The sequence below is a fragment of the Euleptes europaea genome, chromosome 3 (genome assembly GCF_029931775.1).
Source record: "Euleptes europaea isolate rEulEur1 chromosome 3, rEulEur1.hap1, whole genome shotgun sequence".
Classification (NCBI taxonomy): Eukaryota; Metazoa; Chordata; class Lepidosauria; order Squamata; family Sphaerodactylidae; genus Euleptes; species Euleptes europaea.
In genome coordinates this window covers 79,689,252-79,709,020 of record NC_079314.1, presented here as the reverse complement: position 1 = coordinate 79,709,020, position 19,769 = coordinate 79,689,252, and the positions used below count along the sequence as shown (strand labels likewise).

Sequence of the window (19,769 nt, the reverse complement as noted above, 5' to 3'; positions counted from 1 at the left end):
CTGATGGAGGCAGGTGAAATGCTGCCCAGAGGCTCTCCAAGTGTTCAAACCTGTTACCATATCAAGTAACAGAAAGCCTGGATTTAGCCCAGATGTTGCCCCACAATGTAATGTGTCCATGAGAGTAGGAATCAAAACCTAAAGACAAGCCCAAACTCCTCCATGCTCTCCTAGCAGCCATTATATGGTTGGGTTTCTAAGATTTTGTGCATCTAGTGTGTTCCAGTACTGTCAGGGGTAAATGTATTGAAAGTCAAGTCTAGCCCTCTCAATCCATTCCTTACTTGTCAGTCTGTCATTCTGGCATCTCAACTGTGCATTGCAGTACAGGTTGAGTATCCCTTAACCGGACATCCAAAAACCAGAATGACCCGGTTTTGAGCCGACAAGCAGGCATTACTCACAGGCCCTCAACAGCATCCCAAGTTTCTATCTCTCTCTCTTTTGTGAGATAGTTACACCTTTGCTTTTTGATGGTTCAGTGTACTCAAAATTATTAAAAATATTGCTTAAAATTACATTCAGGTTATGTGTATAAAGTGTACATAAAACATATATAAAACATAAATTAATTTCGTGTTTAGACTTGGGTCCCATCCCCAAGATTTCTTATTATGTATATGCAAATATTCCAAAATACAAAAATATCTGAAATACAGAACACTTCTGGGCCCAAACATTCCAGATAAGGGATACTCAACCTATACATTTAAAGATTTGGGAGACCTCCTCTTATTGCAGTTTTTTATATGCTATATGTGGTATTTTGCCCATTTTTCACTCTCCATATAAAGGTATGAAATGTGGAATCTGAATGGTGGGATGGAAACTGGAAGCCCTCAGATGATATACTCATAGAATAACATTAATTTTTTATATATTAGTTCTTCCCCACAATGTTAGTACTCATGTTTTCCATCTACTCAAGTCATTTTCATGTTGCTTCAGAATAAAAGAGTTAAGGTAGGAGTTGCTGACGATTTGTTTAATGAGAGCTACTCCTGTGTAATAAAATACCCCTCCCCCAAGCATGTTACCCAGTTTTGTTCCACCCCAGAAACAGAACATAGATTAGGCAGATCACCAGAAATGGTTACCAGTTAAGCAGCACAATGAAATAAAAGTGGGGTTTTTTAGCAGCCTAGATCTGTTCACATCCCCCCCCCCTGGGTCTTCTAGGGGATGCACAAGGTATTCTGCAGTGGCCAGTGAGCTGCTGGTAGCTCATCACCTACCTATTGGATCCCTATGCTGTAGGGTATCCATTTGATATTGTGTGGTACACATTTCCTTTCTTAATAATCATGCATCTTTCAAAATGAATATGGGAAAATGCAACCTTTAAAATGCAAGTCTAAGCACTTCAAAGTGCTTTATGAATATAGAGAGGGATACTATATTAAGCACAACCTTCAGAGTTTGAAGTGAAAATTGAATTGCTTTAAATTGCTTCATACAAAGCAGCCTGGCCATCTGTGAGTAGTAACTAGGGTTGTGCAAAAAAAAAAAAAGGGTTTGGGTTTATTAGGCCTGATTTTTTCCCAGTAAACCCAGAATAAACCCAATACCCACACTGGTAAATATCAACATTTGGCTTATTACCGGGTTTACTGAAAAATTAAGGTCCATTATAGTCTATGGGGATTTTTTCAAGCTCCTGTGGAGACGTTTTTGGAGGTAGAGTCAACAAATTTGCAGTGTGGCTGCAAGGGCCTCTCCTTAGCCGGTCACCGAAATGTGATTAACTTTGGGACAGGGGATCCAATTTTATGGGCCCACAAAAGGTTACCCCTATCCTCCAGGCTTTTACAAGTCGAGCTGTCCATTGGTTTTCAGGTTCAGAAGTTCAGCGTTGCCAAGGACTGATGGAAAGAGCTGATTGACATACTGGTGCCTCAAAGTCTGGTTGCATAGCATGATGTCCATAAAAAAATAGCTTCCAAACTGAGGAAAAAGGCTTAAATGCAAGAAAAATAAGGCATGGAAAACATTTCTTTTGGTGGCAAATGACATTCTGTGAACAGTCCTTTATTACGTTCATCAAAAATCTGATTTCAAGAGATGGTCATGGTGTGGGGAAATGAAGCCTTTACTTGGGGTGACCTTCAGTTTTACAGCAGGTTTCGGGGGGGGGGGGTTGATATCAGAGCCAGCTGAAGTCTCGACCACAGGGGCTGTCTGAAGGAGATTGCTCATCCTCATGGGTGAAGACGTCTCCTATGGAAGCCTGGTGTTGTGAGCAGCTGTTGAAGCCAGTTCTTTTTATTTGGAGGGTATATCCCTCTGGACGTGAGCCCCGTCTTTTAAACAACCCTTGTGCTTTATCCAAATCAACCCACTGAATAGTGATGGGTGGATGGATGGTTGTGTGGTTGGATGGTTGGTCACACCAAGTTGGCTCTGATTACACAACCCCTACCTCAAAAGGGCCCCAAATATGGTGCCCTTACAAAACCAGCTAAAAAAAAAGTAGTAACCAATGGGTTGGATTCAGCCGGCTTTTTCATACACTTTCCCCCAATTTTCCTCCCTACTACTGCTCCCATTCCCCATAAGTTTTGTACATGTAGGTCCCAAGATTCTTAGCATAATTTTGGTTGGCCAAAGGCAAACCCTCCTATCATTTTCATAAGCAGAAAAGTTGATTGGATCCAACCCAACAGTTTGTAACAAGGCTGAAGAGGAATCTCTCATATATAGACATCACAATTTTCAGAAGGTTTTCAACAATTCATTAGGAATAACTTAATTTTTGTGTCAGATGAGCTCAATGTGCTACTAGATTTTCTTATTAGTAAGAATTAATTTTAAGTTCTCCTTGCTCTACATTTTGTAAATTAGCAGATTTGTTCTGTTGATGATGTAAAACTAGGAACTTTTTTTTTGTTAGAGATGAGTTGTTCTGTTTTCATATAGTAGCTGAGATACTCTAACTCTTAAGTACTTTACAAGATGTCCCTTCAAAGTACAAATGAAATATAAAGAGGGACCAAAGTCAAAAGGTCTTCAGAAGAGAACAGTACTATATGTAACTGGAGTGCTGATTAATTCAAAGAGAGAACATGGGATTCTTTAACACATAACATTGTCTGAAGGTACAAAATATTAAAAAACTGTTATGTATTTATGTTGGAAAGAATTAAGTATTGAACTGTTGATTATTTTTATCAATATGTACTTAAAAGATTCAGGGTGTATCTTCTTTGTCCCCTCACACCGTGTGATTAATTTCACCTTTACTTTTCTATGTTTGATACAAATATATGTTCAGGGATACATTTTATGTGACACAGAAGTTGCATGATTGGAACTCCAGATATGTCATTTTACACTAAAAAGCAACCATGTGGAGAAGAAGAAGAAGAGTTGATTTTAATATGCCAACTTTCTCTACCACTTAAGGGAGAATCAAACTGGCTTACTTACAATCACCTTCCCTTCCCCACAACAGACACCCTGTGAGGTAGGTAAGGCTGAGAGAACTGTGACTAGCCCAAGGTCACCCAGCTGGCTTCATGTGTAGGAGTGGGAAAACCAACCTGGTTCACCAGATTAGCATCTGCCACTCATTTGGAGGAGTGGGGGATCAAACCCGGTTCTCCAGATTAAAGTTGACGGCTCCAAACCACTGCTCTTAACCGCTACATCATGCTGGCCTGGATGGGGTCTGTGGCACGGCAAAAGGATGGGGGGATCCCTCCCCGGGGTCCCTTCCCTTGTGCTGTTCTCCCAATCAGAAATGTTCCCCTGGTTTGCTTTAAGTCTCAGGAAGAAAATAGACAGGTCTGCATTGTCTGTATTGTTTCTTGTTACTGAGGCTTAAAGCAGCCATGGGTAGGCAATTTCCAGTCAGGGAAATTGCAAAGGGGAGTGAAACCATCTCACCTTGGTTCTAATAGAGATCCCCCAGCAGCATATGTACCTTAACCTTCAGACACTTACAGTGCAATGCACCTTGGTTTAGGATTTCTGTGCCAGTCTTGTACTGAGTAGGCTCCCATCTTCCCTTCTATGCCACCCTTCAAATTATTTCCCCTTTTCACTTTACATCATTTATTACTTCAGAACCAGTCTGCTTACCACTGGAACGTCTTCAGCTTCTGCTAAGGATAACTTCTGAAGTTGAAAAAAAAGGAACAGGGAAATGCAAGTGATTCCCACTTCCTGTGTATCTACTTCTCCATTATATCTTACCATCTTTTTTCCTATGATATGATGTGCCTGCAACACCACATTTCAAAGGAATCTATTTTCTTCCTATCAGCTTTTTTCACTGTCCAGCTTTCACACCCATACAAAGTTATAGGGAATACGATGGCATGAATTAATCTAGTCTTGGTGGCCAGTGACACATCCTTACACTCCAAAAAATATTTTCTAGCTCTTTCATGGCTGCCCTTCCCAGTCTCAATCTCCTTCTGATTTCTTGGCTGCAGTCTCCCTTTTGGTTGATGGAGGAGCCAAGGAATAGAAAGTCTTGAACAATTTCAGTTTCCTCATTGTCAACCTTAAAGTTGTGTAATTCTCCTGTAGTCATTACTTTTGTTTTCTTGAAGTTCAGCTGTAGTCCTGCTTTGGCACTTTCTCTTTTAACTTTCAGCAGTAGTTGTTTCAAATCTTCGCTATTTTCTGCCAATAATGTAGTGTCATCAGCATATCTCAAATTATTAATGTTCCTCCCTCCAATTTTCACTCGACCTTCATCTAAATCTAATCCAGCTTTCCTAATTATATTTTCTGCATACAGATTGAAGAGATAGGGAGATAAAATACATCCTTGTCTGACACCTTTGCCAATTGGAAACCATTCCGTTTCTCCATATTCTGTTCTAACTGTGGCCTCTAGTCCAGAGTACAGGTTGCTCATCAAAATGATCAGATGTAGAGGCACACCCATTTCCTTTAAAACCAGCCCTAGCTTTTCATGATCCACACAGTCAAAAGCTTTGCTGTAATCTATGAAACACAAGCTGATTTTCTTCTGAAATTCTCTCGTACGCTCCAGTAACCAGCGTATATTTGCAATATGATCTCTAGTGCCTCTTCCTTTTCTGAAACCAGCTTGAACATCAGGCATTTCTCATTCCATATATGGTATCAGCCTTTGTTGTAAGATTTTGAGCATCACTTTAATTGCATGAGAAATTAATGCGATGGTCCGATAGTTGCTGCAATCTTTGATGTCTCCTTTCTTGGGAATTGGAATGTAAATGGATCGTTTCCAGTCTGTGGGGCATTGTTTTGTTTTCCATATCTGTTGGCATATTCTTGTCAAGATTTTGATGGACTCCGTTTCTGTGGTTTAGAATAGCTCTATTGATATCCCATCTGCTCCTGGTGATTTGTTTCTCCCGATTGCTCTCAATGCAGCTTTCACTTCACTTTCTAAAACTGTAGGTTCTTCTTCAAAAGATTCTTCTTGGAAAGAATCTTTTATCCTTTCATCTATTCTGTATAGTTCTTCAGTGTATTGTTCCCACCTTTTCTTTATTTTGTCCTGTTTCATTTTAGAAATGCAAAAAAGAACCATATAACCCTCTCATTTCCTGTCTTCCCACAATATTCCTCTATAACATTTGCCGCTTCCTGCATCCAGAGCAAATCTCCTCCATTTAACTTATTGGAAATCCTTGGATTCATCCTTGTGGTTTTGGCATCTGCGCCCACTCTAATAGCCCTTTCAATCCCACATCTGAGAAATCAGCAGCTTTCCCTGCTATAACACACTCCAAAGGCACTTAGGCAACATACCTGTCATGTTCAAGGTGTAACTAGTAAAGCCATGCTAATGTCTTGTTTTGACTATGATTCAGATGAGATCAAGTCCAATAATGACAAAAGTACATGGATATTTTCCTTCAGATAGTGCTTAAACCCAGAAGCTTGATGTTATGAATAATTTGATGAACAAAAGGGTGTATGGCTGGGCTTTTTTCCCTTCACCATGCTCATTCTTTCCCATACTTGCATTAGATAAAGTATAAGCAGGCACAACGTTTGATGTGTTCGTCTTTATATGGGATCTGCTTTTTAATGGTAGTTCTGTGTCAATGATTTTTTAAAATTGTTTTAATACCTATTTTAGTGAAGATGTTGTATTCTCCTTAAAACCTGCTGAATCTCCAAGCCCTGAATTTTGTTAAAATACACTGTTCTAAAATGTAAAACATGAATTTGTATCATTCTCTTTTTCTAAAGAACTCTAGCTGGTGTTCATGAACACATGATACTGCCTTATACTAAATCAGACAGTTGATCAATCAAGATCAGCATTGCCTACTCAGACAGGCCACAGCTGTCCAGAGTCTTAGATAGACATCTCTCTCATCACCTGCTACATGATCCTTTTCAAACTGGTCCTTTTTAAACTGGGGGTACTAGGGATTTGATGTAGGACTTTCTGCATGCCACACCAATACTCTACCACTGTGCCTCTCCCTCCAGGATACTTGTGTACTCTTATAGAAACACTATGAGGTGGGCTTCAAAGTCACCAAATGAGGTTCACAACAGAACATGAACCTGATCTCAGATAGCCAGCCCAATTCCAAGTCGATCTACTATATATGTGAGCCAGTTCCATTTAAGTTACATCCAATAAATACTTATGATAGATTGTGATGGCCTTTGGCCACAAACAATAAACCTTATCACTATCACTTCAATAAATACTTGTTTCATTTTGTACCTGATACAGATATCTGTATAATTCAAAAGGATATTTGCCGTACTGAGGTGATACAGATAATCCAATATACTATTGTATCGGTATCACTTTATTCCCATTTATTTGTATTCACTATGTAATTGGTGCAGATTCCATGCTATAAATTCTGTCCATGTACAACTACTGTACATGAAATCGAGGTCTCTAGCATTATAGTTAATGGTTTAGAATTATTTAGAACATTTGAATATAAATATATTACATGAATATAAATATATTGCAGGATGTGGTCAAAGATCTGTTTCAAATTTGGCATTTTTTAGACTATTAAAATTGTAATATAGAATTTTATTTGTAACTAAATATTCAAAATCAGTTAAGGCCATTTTTTATTGCTTCAGTGTGTTCCCATTTTCTGTTCCCACCAAACTTCAATTAAGCTTTAATCTGTTCCACTTAACTAACTGTGCTCATTGGAACATCATACATATGAGGTGCAATCATAAGGGAATGTAATCCTTCCAATGCACTTACTCAAGCTCTGATCATGTCTAGAATAAACTTCAGAAATGACTTGCATGTAAGGCTGTATTTGAAGACACTGGAGCCCCCCAAGCTGATTTGAAATGCTGCAGACAGATTGCTGAAATGGAGGCAATAACCATACAATGTAATTCAAAGCCCCCAAAGCCAAACTGTTGCTGTTTCAGAATTCAGCAGCCACATTATTATCTGACAGGAATGCATCTCACCCAGCTTAAACCAGCTACATTGACTGCCGATGTAGGTTTGCAGGCATTGGCGGGGCCGGAGGCAGTATTTCAGGTTTTATTGTATCCTGTATGTTTAAAATTTACATTTGTATGCCACTTTGAGCCACAGACAAAGAAAAGGTATAAATGTTATGATGAATAAATAAATAAATATAAGGTGCCTGGACCTAGCATGGAGGACTGTTTTCTGCCATATGAGCTTGCCTGTCAACGCAAATCATCACAGGTGGTTTTTCTCTGAATTCTACCATATTTGGTAATAAGACAGGTAAGTGATGAGAGAGAAGGCATTTTCATTCATGGTTGTGTATCTTTCCAACACTTTCCCCAGGCAAATCTGACTGGCACTTTAGTTGCATATATTCAGATAACAGGATAATGACCTTTTATTTTCTAGAGTCTTTGGCTAATTCTTATGTCTGCTCCTGTTGGAGATTCTTCTGTTACTGTTTTCATTTTCAGGTAATTTATAGATTTTATTATCATTGCATTCCATGCCACTTTGAACTTTTTTGGGTGTGTGTATGCATAATTTATTATTATTATCATTAATAAAAATAACCAGTCAGTCTAACCTAGAATGTACATATGACTTATTTTGGTAATATGAGTTTATTAACAAGAGTGCTATACTAATTGCTGGAAACTGTGAATGTAAAACAGACATTAAATTCTAATTTTGTTGCGTATTGTGTTTGAATAATGTCACATCTTGAATTATGAAATGACCCTGTGGTGGCTTCACACAAAATTGTTGTTCAACTTGATGAAAGAGGTGCAGAGTAAACACTATAATACAGTTTGTCAATTCTTTAAAATTCCCAGTGGTATACAATACATCATGCTTAGAAACTAGATTTATTTGTAAATATATTAGTCCAATTAATTTTAAGTAGGAAAAATCACAATTCAGAAACAACAGTGGCAAAAAAGACACAATTATGCTATCGTCTTGATCACTTTCCATAATATATTTCCCACACAAACAAGATTTAAGGTTGAAATAAGGTAACCATCAAGCACAGTTACTGATGAACTAAATAAGCACTACTTCAATTGTTAAGTCAGTAATATGAATTTCTCTTCAGTATGTATGGTCGTCGAGCTTTGTTCACATGTAATTGCCGTTTCAGAATGTAAGGAGTTTTTCTCTTCATCAGGTCTTTATCTTGGCTTGAATTCTCTGGATCATAAATATCTTGCTGAAGTAACTGTTGGTAGTAAGAAGAGAATATGAAAGTTATGTTTTCCAGTGGAATGGCAAAGTGTGGGAGCAGCACATCCTAACCCTTTCAAAGCAATCAATTGTCTGGCACTATGGAACACAAATGGATGGTTAAAATGTGTATACAACAGCTCAGTTGCTCATGTTTCCAAATAGGGCTTAAGCAGAAGTAGATTTCCACACGCCTGTTCCTAACTGGGTATGGAATAACATGTGGAAACAAGTACTTTGAGTAACTCCTTGGCCTGATCCAGAAGCTGGGATGGCACCTTTTAAAGTTTCACCACTACCTCTTCTATAATGGGCACCCCTTCCAAACAGTTGATGGTCAGGATTTTAGTTTGTTCAGGAGGTCCATTTTATTTGTTCAGGATCAGTAGTTATAAAATCCATGGTAATTTGAGTAGAATATTTTAAAAACAATCTAGGTTTAGATTATACATTTTGAGTAATAAATTTTATTGTTCTTTGCTGCTTTACCTACACTTTCTCAATGGCTACCATGAAAAGCAGGGAAGAAAACAGATGCAACTATGCAAAAAAACACCACAGGTTCTTCAGACCTGCTACTTTCATTCCCTGTTTTTCCAACTGTACTGACCGCCAAGGGTATCAACAAACTGAACACTGGGTCAAACTGTCAATCTTTCCAATTCTCACTGATAAAGCCCCCTGCTGTTGTATGGGAAACTTCTCATTAATTTTTGACAGTCGGAGAAGAACAAGTTGGGGAAGACTGTAGCTGTCAAACAAAAGTAACAATGTATTTCCCCCTTACCACACTCCATATCAGTTCCAGGGAACCCAGTCTCTACCACTGAACAGACTAAGGTAAAAGAGTTCTCCTCCTCTACCATCCAGTACTACAGCCAGAGGCGGATCTACTGTGAAACTAATGAAGCTTAAGCTTCAGGACCTCCAATCCTGGAGGGGCCCCCAAAGCAACTTTTTTTTAATGAGTGAATTTCTCTACAAAATCGATGGAGTTTTTTAGTGATAGAATCATAAGCCAATGGGTTGAAGTACTTAATATTGACTTTAGAATATGCTCTAAGACTAATACCCATTTCACATGGCCTCAAAATGTCCCTGTAATTGGTTGAATTTCAAAATTTTCTTGGGGGCTTGCAGAGCTCGAACCCCCAGCTGTAAGGACTCACTGAGCTCACCATAATCTATTCATAGCCTACATTTTGGCAGCTGGATCCTCAAAACCTTCTTTGATTCATGGCTTAATAATTCTATAGCTCAGCCCTTAGGCTAGAGCCAATCAGAACCATAAAAAGACGTCTGTATTTTCAATTCAGGCTGCATTTGTCTCACTTGTGCATTTTAACACCAAAAGATCACATTTTCACCTCTTTATCCTAACATGCTCCCTCTGATGACCCCCTCCCTATTATTACTATTTATTAGTTAAATTTGTAGCCCATCCTCATTCCCAGTCAAAGCCAGGCTCAGGGTGGGTATCATGATCCTAGGCCTCAAGTGCAGCCTACAGGCCCTAGGGAGGCCTATATTAAAGTAGTTACCAGGCCTACATCTCCCAGGTACCCTCCCAGGGGCCTTGTGATTGGTGGAAGGGGATTTGGAGGGAAGGCTAGGGCCAATCAGGGCTAAGGGAGTGGTGCCTGGGTAGAAGGAATAAAATGCCTTGCCTGAAAAGGGAAGGGGTTCGTTCCTAGGGAGCAGGGCTGGGGAGAGGCTGCTGCAGATGAAGGGATCCCTCATCCAGGAAGGGGTGAGTGAGCCTGAGGCCTAGTGCCAGGAGACGGCTAGGGACAGTAAAGATAGATGTGTTCGGGTTTTTATTTGTTTGATTGCCTGCCTTTTCTGGTTTGTCCTATTGTGGCTTGAGTTGTCATTATTATTAAACCTTTTTAATAAACTGTTTGTTGCTCTGCCCTGGGTCCTAATGCCTCATTTGGTCACCTAGAAAGTATACCCTGTTGGGAGAAGTAGCAGCCAGGGGCAGGCAGGGTGCTCTGGGCCTTCTTGAGTTAGGCTCACACCAGAGTGGTGGCAGCTATTGAAGATCCTCATTCCTCTCTCTTACCTGACAGCAGGTAACAACAATCATAGTAAAATAATATATATCTAAAATTCATAAGTAATCAATAAAATTCATAAAACCATTCAATACAATTAACAAGATGGAACTCATATAATTACAGGGCCATTGGAGGCCCGGCCAAGCAGCCAAATCCTCATATCAGAAGCCCCGAGGGAGAGGAGAGGGAGGCCAGTAACGACGTCAACCTGTGGTTGCCCTCAATTGTAGGCCTGGTGGAAAAGCTCTGTTTTACAGGCCCTGCAGAACTTCTGAAGGTCCCATAGGGCCCTGATGTTACTCGGAAGAACATTCCATCAGGCTGGGGCCAGGGCCTTGTTTGATGTTGCCCTATTGTTGCTGGTTGCGAAGAGGCCCCCATGACAGTTCAAGCTTCAGGGACCCAAAAATGTAGGTCCGCCACTGACTACAGCCCATTCCAAATAAGGCCTGCTTCCATTGTTATTTTTTTGCCCTTAAATAAAGCTTTGGGGTATCATAATTCATGTGTTGTTTGACCCATTTATTCAGTATGTTAAAAAAATGTCCATATTCACACCCTTTCCCTCAGACATCTTTGTACCTGACATACATCTTTAGGGATTATCTCTGGTTACTCAGAAGAAAGCATTTGGCACCTGTTTTCATGTCTTGTACAGAATTATTTCTCACATAGTTGAACAGAGGCCCAGTAATAAAAACAAAAACAAATTCATAGGATTTAGTTTCCTATTGGGGTACCAATAAGGTACCCCACCAATAAGGTACCCCACATAGTTTAGGCTGAAAATCGTAAAATCCCTCTGAGCATTAAAAAAAAAAGTTAGTATTTCTGATAATCCTATGGAATGTATTTTGCAATACAATCCTATGTATAATCTAAGTGAAATAGACTGAAATTAGTTTTCTAACACATTCTATGTAAACAGCTCAAAATGTTCTTCTACAGTAATATGACATACAAGACAAACTAGAGCGTACAGGTATCCTAGCTAGGTTTTACCTCCCAGTGCTGAAAGGTTCTGCTTTGGCAAACTTTTTGAAGCTGATATAATGTCAATATTGCTTCCAAACTGAAGCCATCAAGAGTTGCAGGGAATTGTCTTCTGGCAAGGAGGTCTTCTTCTGCGGCCTCACCTGCTTCTTCTTCTTGGTTGTTTATGTTGCTTAAAAGGTCACAAATGTTTAGAAAGGTCATTTTCCAGTGAGGAAGCTTTGCCTTGTTTATCTGAAAGATTCAAAATCCACAGTATGTCAAATGGCTATCATCAGTTATTACCGATTGAATGAGATGGAGGAGAAAGCTGCTAGCAAACAAGGGGGTGGAGTGAACAGTCCTGCAGATGAGATGATGCAGAAGTTATTGCAGCCCAGGAACTGCTACTTGGAGAGCACCTATGGATACTGTGATGCTTCACTAATGCTCCTAAAAATGTTAACTCTGCAAATAGCAATGGAGGGTACTCAATATAGTTAGTAATTCTGTGATCCTTTTAACCTTGTAAGCTTATTTCCTAGATCAGATAATAAAGAGACTGGTGATACTGCACATATAAAGTGGTCCAACTCTGCGTACTCAGGACCCTGGAGGCTTCCTCTCTACAGTCAAGACACTCTAAACAGATTGAAGCACTGGCTGGCAACTAATCCTCTCTATTCCTGCTTATGGATAGAAAAGAGAAACAAAAAGAAAGAAATGAAAAGAGAGGGAATGAAGAAACCAGCCAATTGCTCCTCCTTCCCATAAACACAACTTTGTACAAAGAAATTAAATGGGGCACAAGCACTTTGACCTCTTGTCATTCTTTATCTGTAGCAAATGGATTAAAACTTCATTTTAGTCACTCCATGTGCCAGTCTGTACAATCCATTTCTTTCTGTTTCATTCCCTTTGATATTAAAGACAAGCCAGCCAGCCCTGTGATGCTCTTGGACATTTTAGAAATCTGCACAAAACAAAGTTATGGAGATGAAATCCTGATTTTTCCTCAGGACATTCTGTCTTTGCTGCCATTTTGTTTGGCATTTTGCTATGGCATTCCGTGATATAATTAAACTGTCAAATTATCTTTCAAGGCTAGAACAGTTTTAATGCCAAATTAACCTTGTTTTTGAAATGTCTTTCTTAATTCTTGAAAATTGCCACAACACGGACAGAGAATTTGAATAAGATGTCTGCTGCAATTTTGGAAATTTCAAATATTTTGGAAATATGTTATTACAATTGCCAGGAAGATCAGGTTTGAATAAACATTATCGGTGGGTAGAAATAAAAGGATAACATTGTGATAAAGTTAAGATCTCTTGATGTAAGTCCTACTGATGAATTATTTTCTTATAAGTAATTTTTGTTATAGTGCATTATATTATTATGAAACACATTAGGGAATTAATCTTTGTTACTATGGTTGTGAATTTTATACTATAGCTGGCAATGTAGCTGTTTGAGCTGTGATTTTATGATTCTGTGTTTGTTGTTTGCTATGACTTTGAGGCAATGCAATAAAAGTACTTGACTTGATAAAATTAAATATGGCTCTACAAAACAAACATTTATCTTTGGCTTGTTTCTGAAAAAAATGTGAATAGCTGTATATCAAGTCTGCGAAATAAATCTTTTGACAGCAGTGTATTAGATTTCTGTTTTCATTCCCACTTATATAGGAGATATTTGGGTATGATTTTTGGCTACATGCCTGTCAAAGCATGTGTTCTGCATTTTGACATGTTTCCTGAGATTGTATATCTGAAATAAAATACACAGGATGCCTCATTCCCAGAATGAAGGAACCATAATTTTCTGGTGTGGTACTGTTGAAACTATTGTGTTTTTTTCTTTCTGATGATAATTAAGCATAAGTTGCTATACAGATAAAACCAACTGCTTTGTGTGGACTTTATTAGCTAAGCATGGAAGCTTTACATCTGGAAAAAATGTTATTATGTGACTTAGTATTAATTTAGAATTCATACGAGTATTCAGGCATGGAACATTTTTTTTCTGCTAATGGGTTTACATCACTTCACAGTTCCAGCATAGTTGTTCAGTGAATGTATCAATGATATGACATGGAAAAGTTATCTAAATAATTCTCCTAGATTTTACTGTCCCTGAACTGAAAGGCAATTTTGCCCAATTGGGAATATCTTGCACTAATGTTTAGGTTTATCTTGTGCCTTACAATGGTGTGCCAAAACATTTATATATGCTGTGAGAATTCAAGCATTCTGTGGCTAAAGAGGGATGGGGGTATTACCTTTGATGTATACATATTGGTCAATAAATCTGCTTCTAAGGCTTTCATTTCCTCTTCTGAATCTGCAAGTTAATCAGAAACACATGTTTACTATTTCATTATAAATCACCAGCATTCGGGTTTAAACACATAGGATTTCAAGAGATCCTTTAAAGAGATTTCAGGTTTAAGCACAGGCAACAATAAATGCTTGGCAAGTGTTTTGTTCTTTAATATATGTTCTCTGATTTATACACTCTCTTGGGGGAAAATGTAATGGAAGTAGCTTATTATCGGTCAACTGTAGCATTCTGGGGCTTGATCATCACCAGCAGGGGCCAAGGAGAACCTGCTGATTTTGTTGGGTGGGATTAGTTTTAGCCTTAATTATTTCAAGTTCCTACTGAGTTTAACCAGTGTATAAAGTGTTAAAGGCAGCTTCTGAATTTATTTATTTTTTTGGTTCAAATTCGACAGCCTGATTTATTTTTAAAGGGTTTCAGTGGATACCAGGTAGTGGGTATTTCTTCTCCTTGAAAATTTGGAATTCTTAAAAAAAAAACCTGTGCAAACGCTTAATCCCCTTAAGCAGTTCCAAAATCCTTTTTTTAAAAACCAATCAATATGAATAAGATGGAAAGAGATTTATAATTGTTATGGGACTTAAGGGTTTCTATAAAAGTGTGTGACCCTTGGTAGTCAGCATGTTAGCAAGCCTTGAGTTGTACTTCCCAAGGGAGAGTCAGTCTGAAAAGGAAGAGCATCAGTAAGAAGTAATTCATTCCTGTATTGAATAACAGAAGCAAATTTTATTGTATTTCATACCAATTATCTGTCTTAACTGGCCCAAATCTAAGTGAGAACTGTTGAGACTAAGATTGCAATAGCATAAAATGATAAATTATAAATATATACGGGACATTATAAATATCTATGGATAGGATCAGATTCCATGTCACATTAACAATAATAGTCAAGTTAGTTGCAACTAGCTCATTCCATTGATTTCAGTGTCCTAATGGCTGACTTTAGCTGGATTGAGGCCAAAATGTGCAAATAATATGAAGATGCTCAATATGAAGATGCTTAATTTGTTGATCAAACCTTTCAAATGCATAAGTGAGTATAAGCAATGAACAGTAATTTAGCATGAATACTGTCTTGATTGTTTTTGCTTACTTGTTAAGTTCACATTATTTCTATTCATGGTATCTCCCAACATTGTTATTAGTTGGATTTTAATGTAAATAATGAATAGCATATGAATATAAGCCTTTTGGATCCAACTCCCTGGTACTTGAACTCAACACCAACACTTTTATTGAATGCAATGGCAATCAATTGCTAAAGGAACAAATGCAGAAAACCCCCTCAAAGAATGAAGAATGTTTTTTGTAGAACACTTACTGCCCATAATAGATAATTGTAGTGTTGGAATACGTGTGTCAAATAGGATTGGCTAGGTAATTTTAGTGTTGGAAGCCAGAATATAATGGCGGGTACAGGAGACAATTAAAGAATAATGTCTTTGAGAGAATAATTTTAATCAGACCAATCTGACTAAAGGCAAAAAGAATGTAAGTGTAGGACAAGTGAGAATGTGGTGAGGGAATGTAGCTCAGAAGATCACAAAAACTCAAAATATTAATATTAGGATAGATATATATGGGGGGAAATGCCCAGATCATGCACATGATTATAAAGTTCCTAATGACACCTAAGAAGGACAGTTATATATGCATTATAGGGAGTCAATGTGATGTAGTGATGAAGAGCGATGGATTCTAACCTGGAGAACTGGGTTTGATTCCCCACTCCTCCACATGAGTGTCGGACTCTAATCTGGTGAAACAGGTTGGTTTCCCCACTCCTACACATGAAGCTAGCTGAGTGACCTTGGGCCAGTCACAGTTCTCTCCGAAATCTCTCAGCCCGACCTACCTCACAAGGTGTCTGTTGAGGGGAGAGGAAGGGAAGAAGATTGTAAAACGGTTTGATTCTTCTTAAAATGTAGAAAAAGTCAGCAAATATAAACCAACTTTTCTTCATTATTTATTTCAGTGAAACTAGCATAATATTTTCAGCCTTAGAACTGTCTTCATTGTCATGCCATACTTTTTGGATCACTTGTAAGATTTATTGAAAGGAATGAATCTTCCAGTCATATTGGAACCTGGTCCCCATCTATTTAATCAAAAATAAGACTGCAGCTAAGATATCAAAAGGAGTCTGAGACTTGGAAGGGCAGCCATGAATGAACTAAAAAAGACCCTTAAGTGTAAGGAAGTATTTCTGGAGACCAAGTTCAAGATAATTCATACTATGGTATTCCCCCATTACTATGTATGGATGTGAAAGATGGACAGTGAAGAAAACTGACAGGAAGATAATTGGTTCATTTGAAATGCGGAGTTAGAGAAGATTTTATGAGATACCATGGACTGCCAGAAAGACAACTAAGTGGATTCAACAAAAAATGAAGCCTGAATTCTCCCTGGAAACTAAAATGACTAAACTGAGGCTATCACACTTCTGTTACATCATGAGAAGAAGACACAGCTCACTGGAAATGAAAATGATGCTAGAAAAAGTGGAAGGCTGCAGGGAAAAAGAAGGAAGACCCAACAAGAGACGGATTGACTCAGTAAAAGAAGCAATGGCCTTCAGTTTGAAAGACTTGATCAAGGCTGTTAATTATACGAAATTTTAGAGGGCATTAATTCATAGGTTCACCGTAAATCAGAAGAGACTTGATGACACATAACACAAATACAAACAAGTCTGATTGTGTCCCCCCCTGATAAGTTTATTTAAATCTGATCCAAACCCTAGTGAGGTTGATGGTAGTTGATCCAAGTTAATCACTTCTTACTGTCCCAGTAATTTCAGTTAAAAATTTAGCCATATGCTGAATCTTGTTATTGGAAGTAGTGGCTGGATAGTGCCCAGTTTGTGATCAGGAAGGAGGAACTACTGGGTTCTCAAACTGAAATATTTAATATTCTAATATGGCATTCCATTTAGAACATGAACAATTTCTCCTATTCTGTTCCAATGCAAATCCCAGTTCCAGACAATTCGATTGGATCCAAATATCCCCTTTTTATACTACTTTAACAATTCTGCACCAAATGGAAGCTTTTGTCTTCAACGATACACTGCATACGTTATGGTGCACAAACAGCTGAATTTGTGATGATACATATTTTTGTTCCTGAAACTGTGCTGCAAGTTTTTGAATTAAAGATGGAATTGTTGGATCTGAAAAAAAACTTGTAGCTTGCTCTACATTGCTCCATAAAATGTTTAATGAATAGTAATTATGTGTTTTGAAACACATGGAAGTCTGATTGGAACGAAAACCATTCTACTCTGTGTATCCATGTGTAATGTGTCTAATAGGACCTATGTATGCTATTTCATAATGAGCAGAACATAGCTCTTTAAGAGAAATTGTGTCCTTGGGGAATTTAAAATCAGTTACTTATACATAACGTGGAAGTGATTGCTTCAAATAATTGTCAAATTACAAATATGCCCTAGATTTTGCTTTCGGTGAGGCAATCTTCACCCACCTTTATTCCAACCAACAGCTTTTTGTTCCACTTTAGAATATTTGTCTCTGGCCCTGAAATAAATGTCATTGATAGGTTTCAGCAATTGATGGACATGGAATAAGCAGTTTGTTGCTGCTATAAATCTTATTTGCCCACAGTTTTAGAAATGATATTCACTTTTGTTTAGCTTGGCAGTGTGCCTTATCCTTAAGCATAAGTAGGTAACAATACATTCCACATGACTCATTCCCACAACCATCTCTACTATTTTATCAATGAGGGAAATGACAGTACAACCTGAAAAATACTTTCCTGGGGGTAAAGCCCTGTTAGAATTCTGGATAGCACTGCTTAGGATTGGTCTTTTGGGGGGGGGGGAAGTATCTCTCCCAGGCAGATACAAAAAGGAGGAGGGGAGAAAATCCAGAAAGAGTGAAAGTGAGAGACTAAATCAGATTAGAATCCAGATCTAGTCAAAGATTGGATCTGATGTTGATCTCTCTCTCTCTCTCTCTCTCTCTCTCTCTCTCTCTCTCTCTCTCTCTCTCTCTCTGTGTGTGTGTGTGTGTGTGTGTGTACAGGGAATAAACCTTAACGATCGTTTGCCAGTTCACACAGTAAAATCCACCTTCAAAGTGCATTGAAAGTGGATTGAAAGTGCATTATTTGGGGTGTGTAAATAGCACCTTACTGTAGTGAGATCGCTGTGCAGTAGGCGGTTTGAGTGCAGTCGATCAATTTAAAAGAGTTGGAGAGAACTCCTTTAGAGACTTGGTAGAGAAACAGAAGAGACACGGCAAGAAAGATTTTCTCGGAAAACTAGGGAAGGGAACCCAGTTCTTAAAAACACCCCTGCTAGATTTTGATTTTTGGATTAAAAAAAAAATGCACGAGGCCAGTCGCTCCTTCCAGCGGAGTGTGAAACCGCTTCTTTGCGCCCCTAACCTTTGAAATTGGCCAGCCGTGTCTTCCGCACCTGTCCGCCCAAACTCCTCCCATCCCTCCAGCATCCCCAGCTTTGCCAAAAACCGCTCCTCGCCGTCCGCAGCCCGACTTTCCCCCAGCGGGTGGAAGCGGCGGAACGGAGCTTACCTGAGCACAGGCTGCAGGAGGCGAACGCCAGCAGCATCGCGCACACCAGCTGCATCCTTCTCTTGGCCATCCTCTCCTCGCTAGAAAGTCAAGTCCATGCAAACAAAGGCGGGGAGCGGAGAGGGAGAGAGGCGGACAGGCAGGGACGGAGAGGCGAAAGAGAGGACCGAGGGCGGCTGGTGCTTCCCCCCCACCTCGACTGCCCGGAGCGGCTTGAGGCAGATCTGCACCATAAAGGGAACGCTGGCCCATTCCCGGAGTATATAAGCGAGGGGGCTGATGTCACAAGCGCACATCAGCCGCTGCCTTTGAATGAGACGCCCCCCCGCCCCCGCCCCCTCCTCCTCCTCTTCCTCCCTCTCCTTCCCCCTTCTCCGGAGTGAAACTGACGCGATTCATTAATTGCGCTGCGCTGCTTGGCTCTTCTTGACGCAGACCCCGATCAGGGCTGCTGGGGGTGGGGGTGCTTAAGTGTTTCCGCTGACTGAGAGAAACAGAGCCAGATGAGACCTTTAACACACACACACACACACACACACACACACACACACACACACACACACACACACACATCAAAGCACTGAGCATCCCATCCCAAATCCGTTCCAACTCAAAGCCAAGGGGATTATGCTTATTAGTGGGAGATGGTGGATTTCCAGGGCACTCCTACACAGAGTTCCATCCTTAAAGCCCATCAACTTCAGTGGGTTTATCAAAGCGGAACTTTGCTTAGGATGGCACTATTGGAAGAACTGCTGCCAATTTTTGTTTTTGTCAGCTCTTTCCTCCAACCAGTTTAGGTGACACTCTCTCTTGTCCATTTGATTCTCATAACATCCCTGGTTAAGTAGGTTAGGTTGACAGACAGTAGTCTTCTTTGAACCTGGGACTTCGGTGTCCCAGTCTAAGCCCTCTGACCTCTACTTCTCAGTGGCTTTGTAAGATGTAGCATTCTTTTTACAGGAATAGATTACTGTAATTGATGTATGGATACACATCCACATGCTCCCATATGTGTGTGTGTGTGTGTGTGTGTGTGTTTCGCTGTCAAGTCACAGCTGACTTATGGCTACCCTGTAGGGTTTTCAAGGCCAGAGATGTTAAGGTTGCCTGCCTCCACATCACACCCCCAACATTCCTTGGAGGTCTTCCATCCAAATACCTGCCAG

General features: G+C 39.4%; 1 protein-coding gene across 1 annotated transcript; it reads right to left on the bottom strand.

The window, feature by feature from the left end:
- Positions 1-8,279: 8,279 nt before the first annotated feature.
- Positions 8,280-18,722, bottom strand: NTS (neurotensin). The gene is made up of 4 exons (XM_056847037.1): positions 18,601-18,722; positions 13,973-14,034; positions 11,719-11,943; positions 8,280-8,651 (listed from the first exon to the last, which is right to left on the bottom strand). Exons 1-4 carry the CDS (start codon positions 18,668-18,670, stop codon positions 8,505-8,507), a joined length of 504 nt encoding a protein of 167 aa, XP_056703015.1. The 5' UTR covers positions 18,671-18,722; the 3' UTR covers positions 8,280-8,504.
- Positions 18,723-19,769: the final 1,047 nt, after the last annotated feature.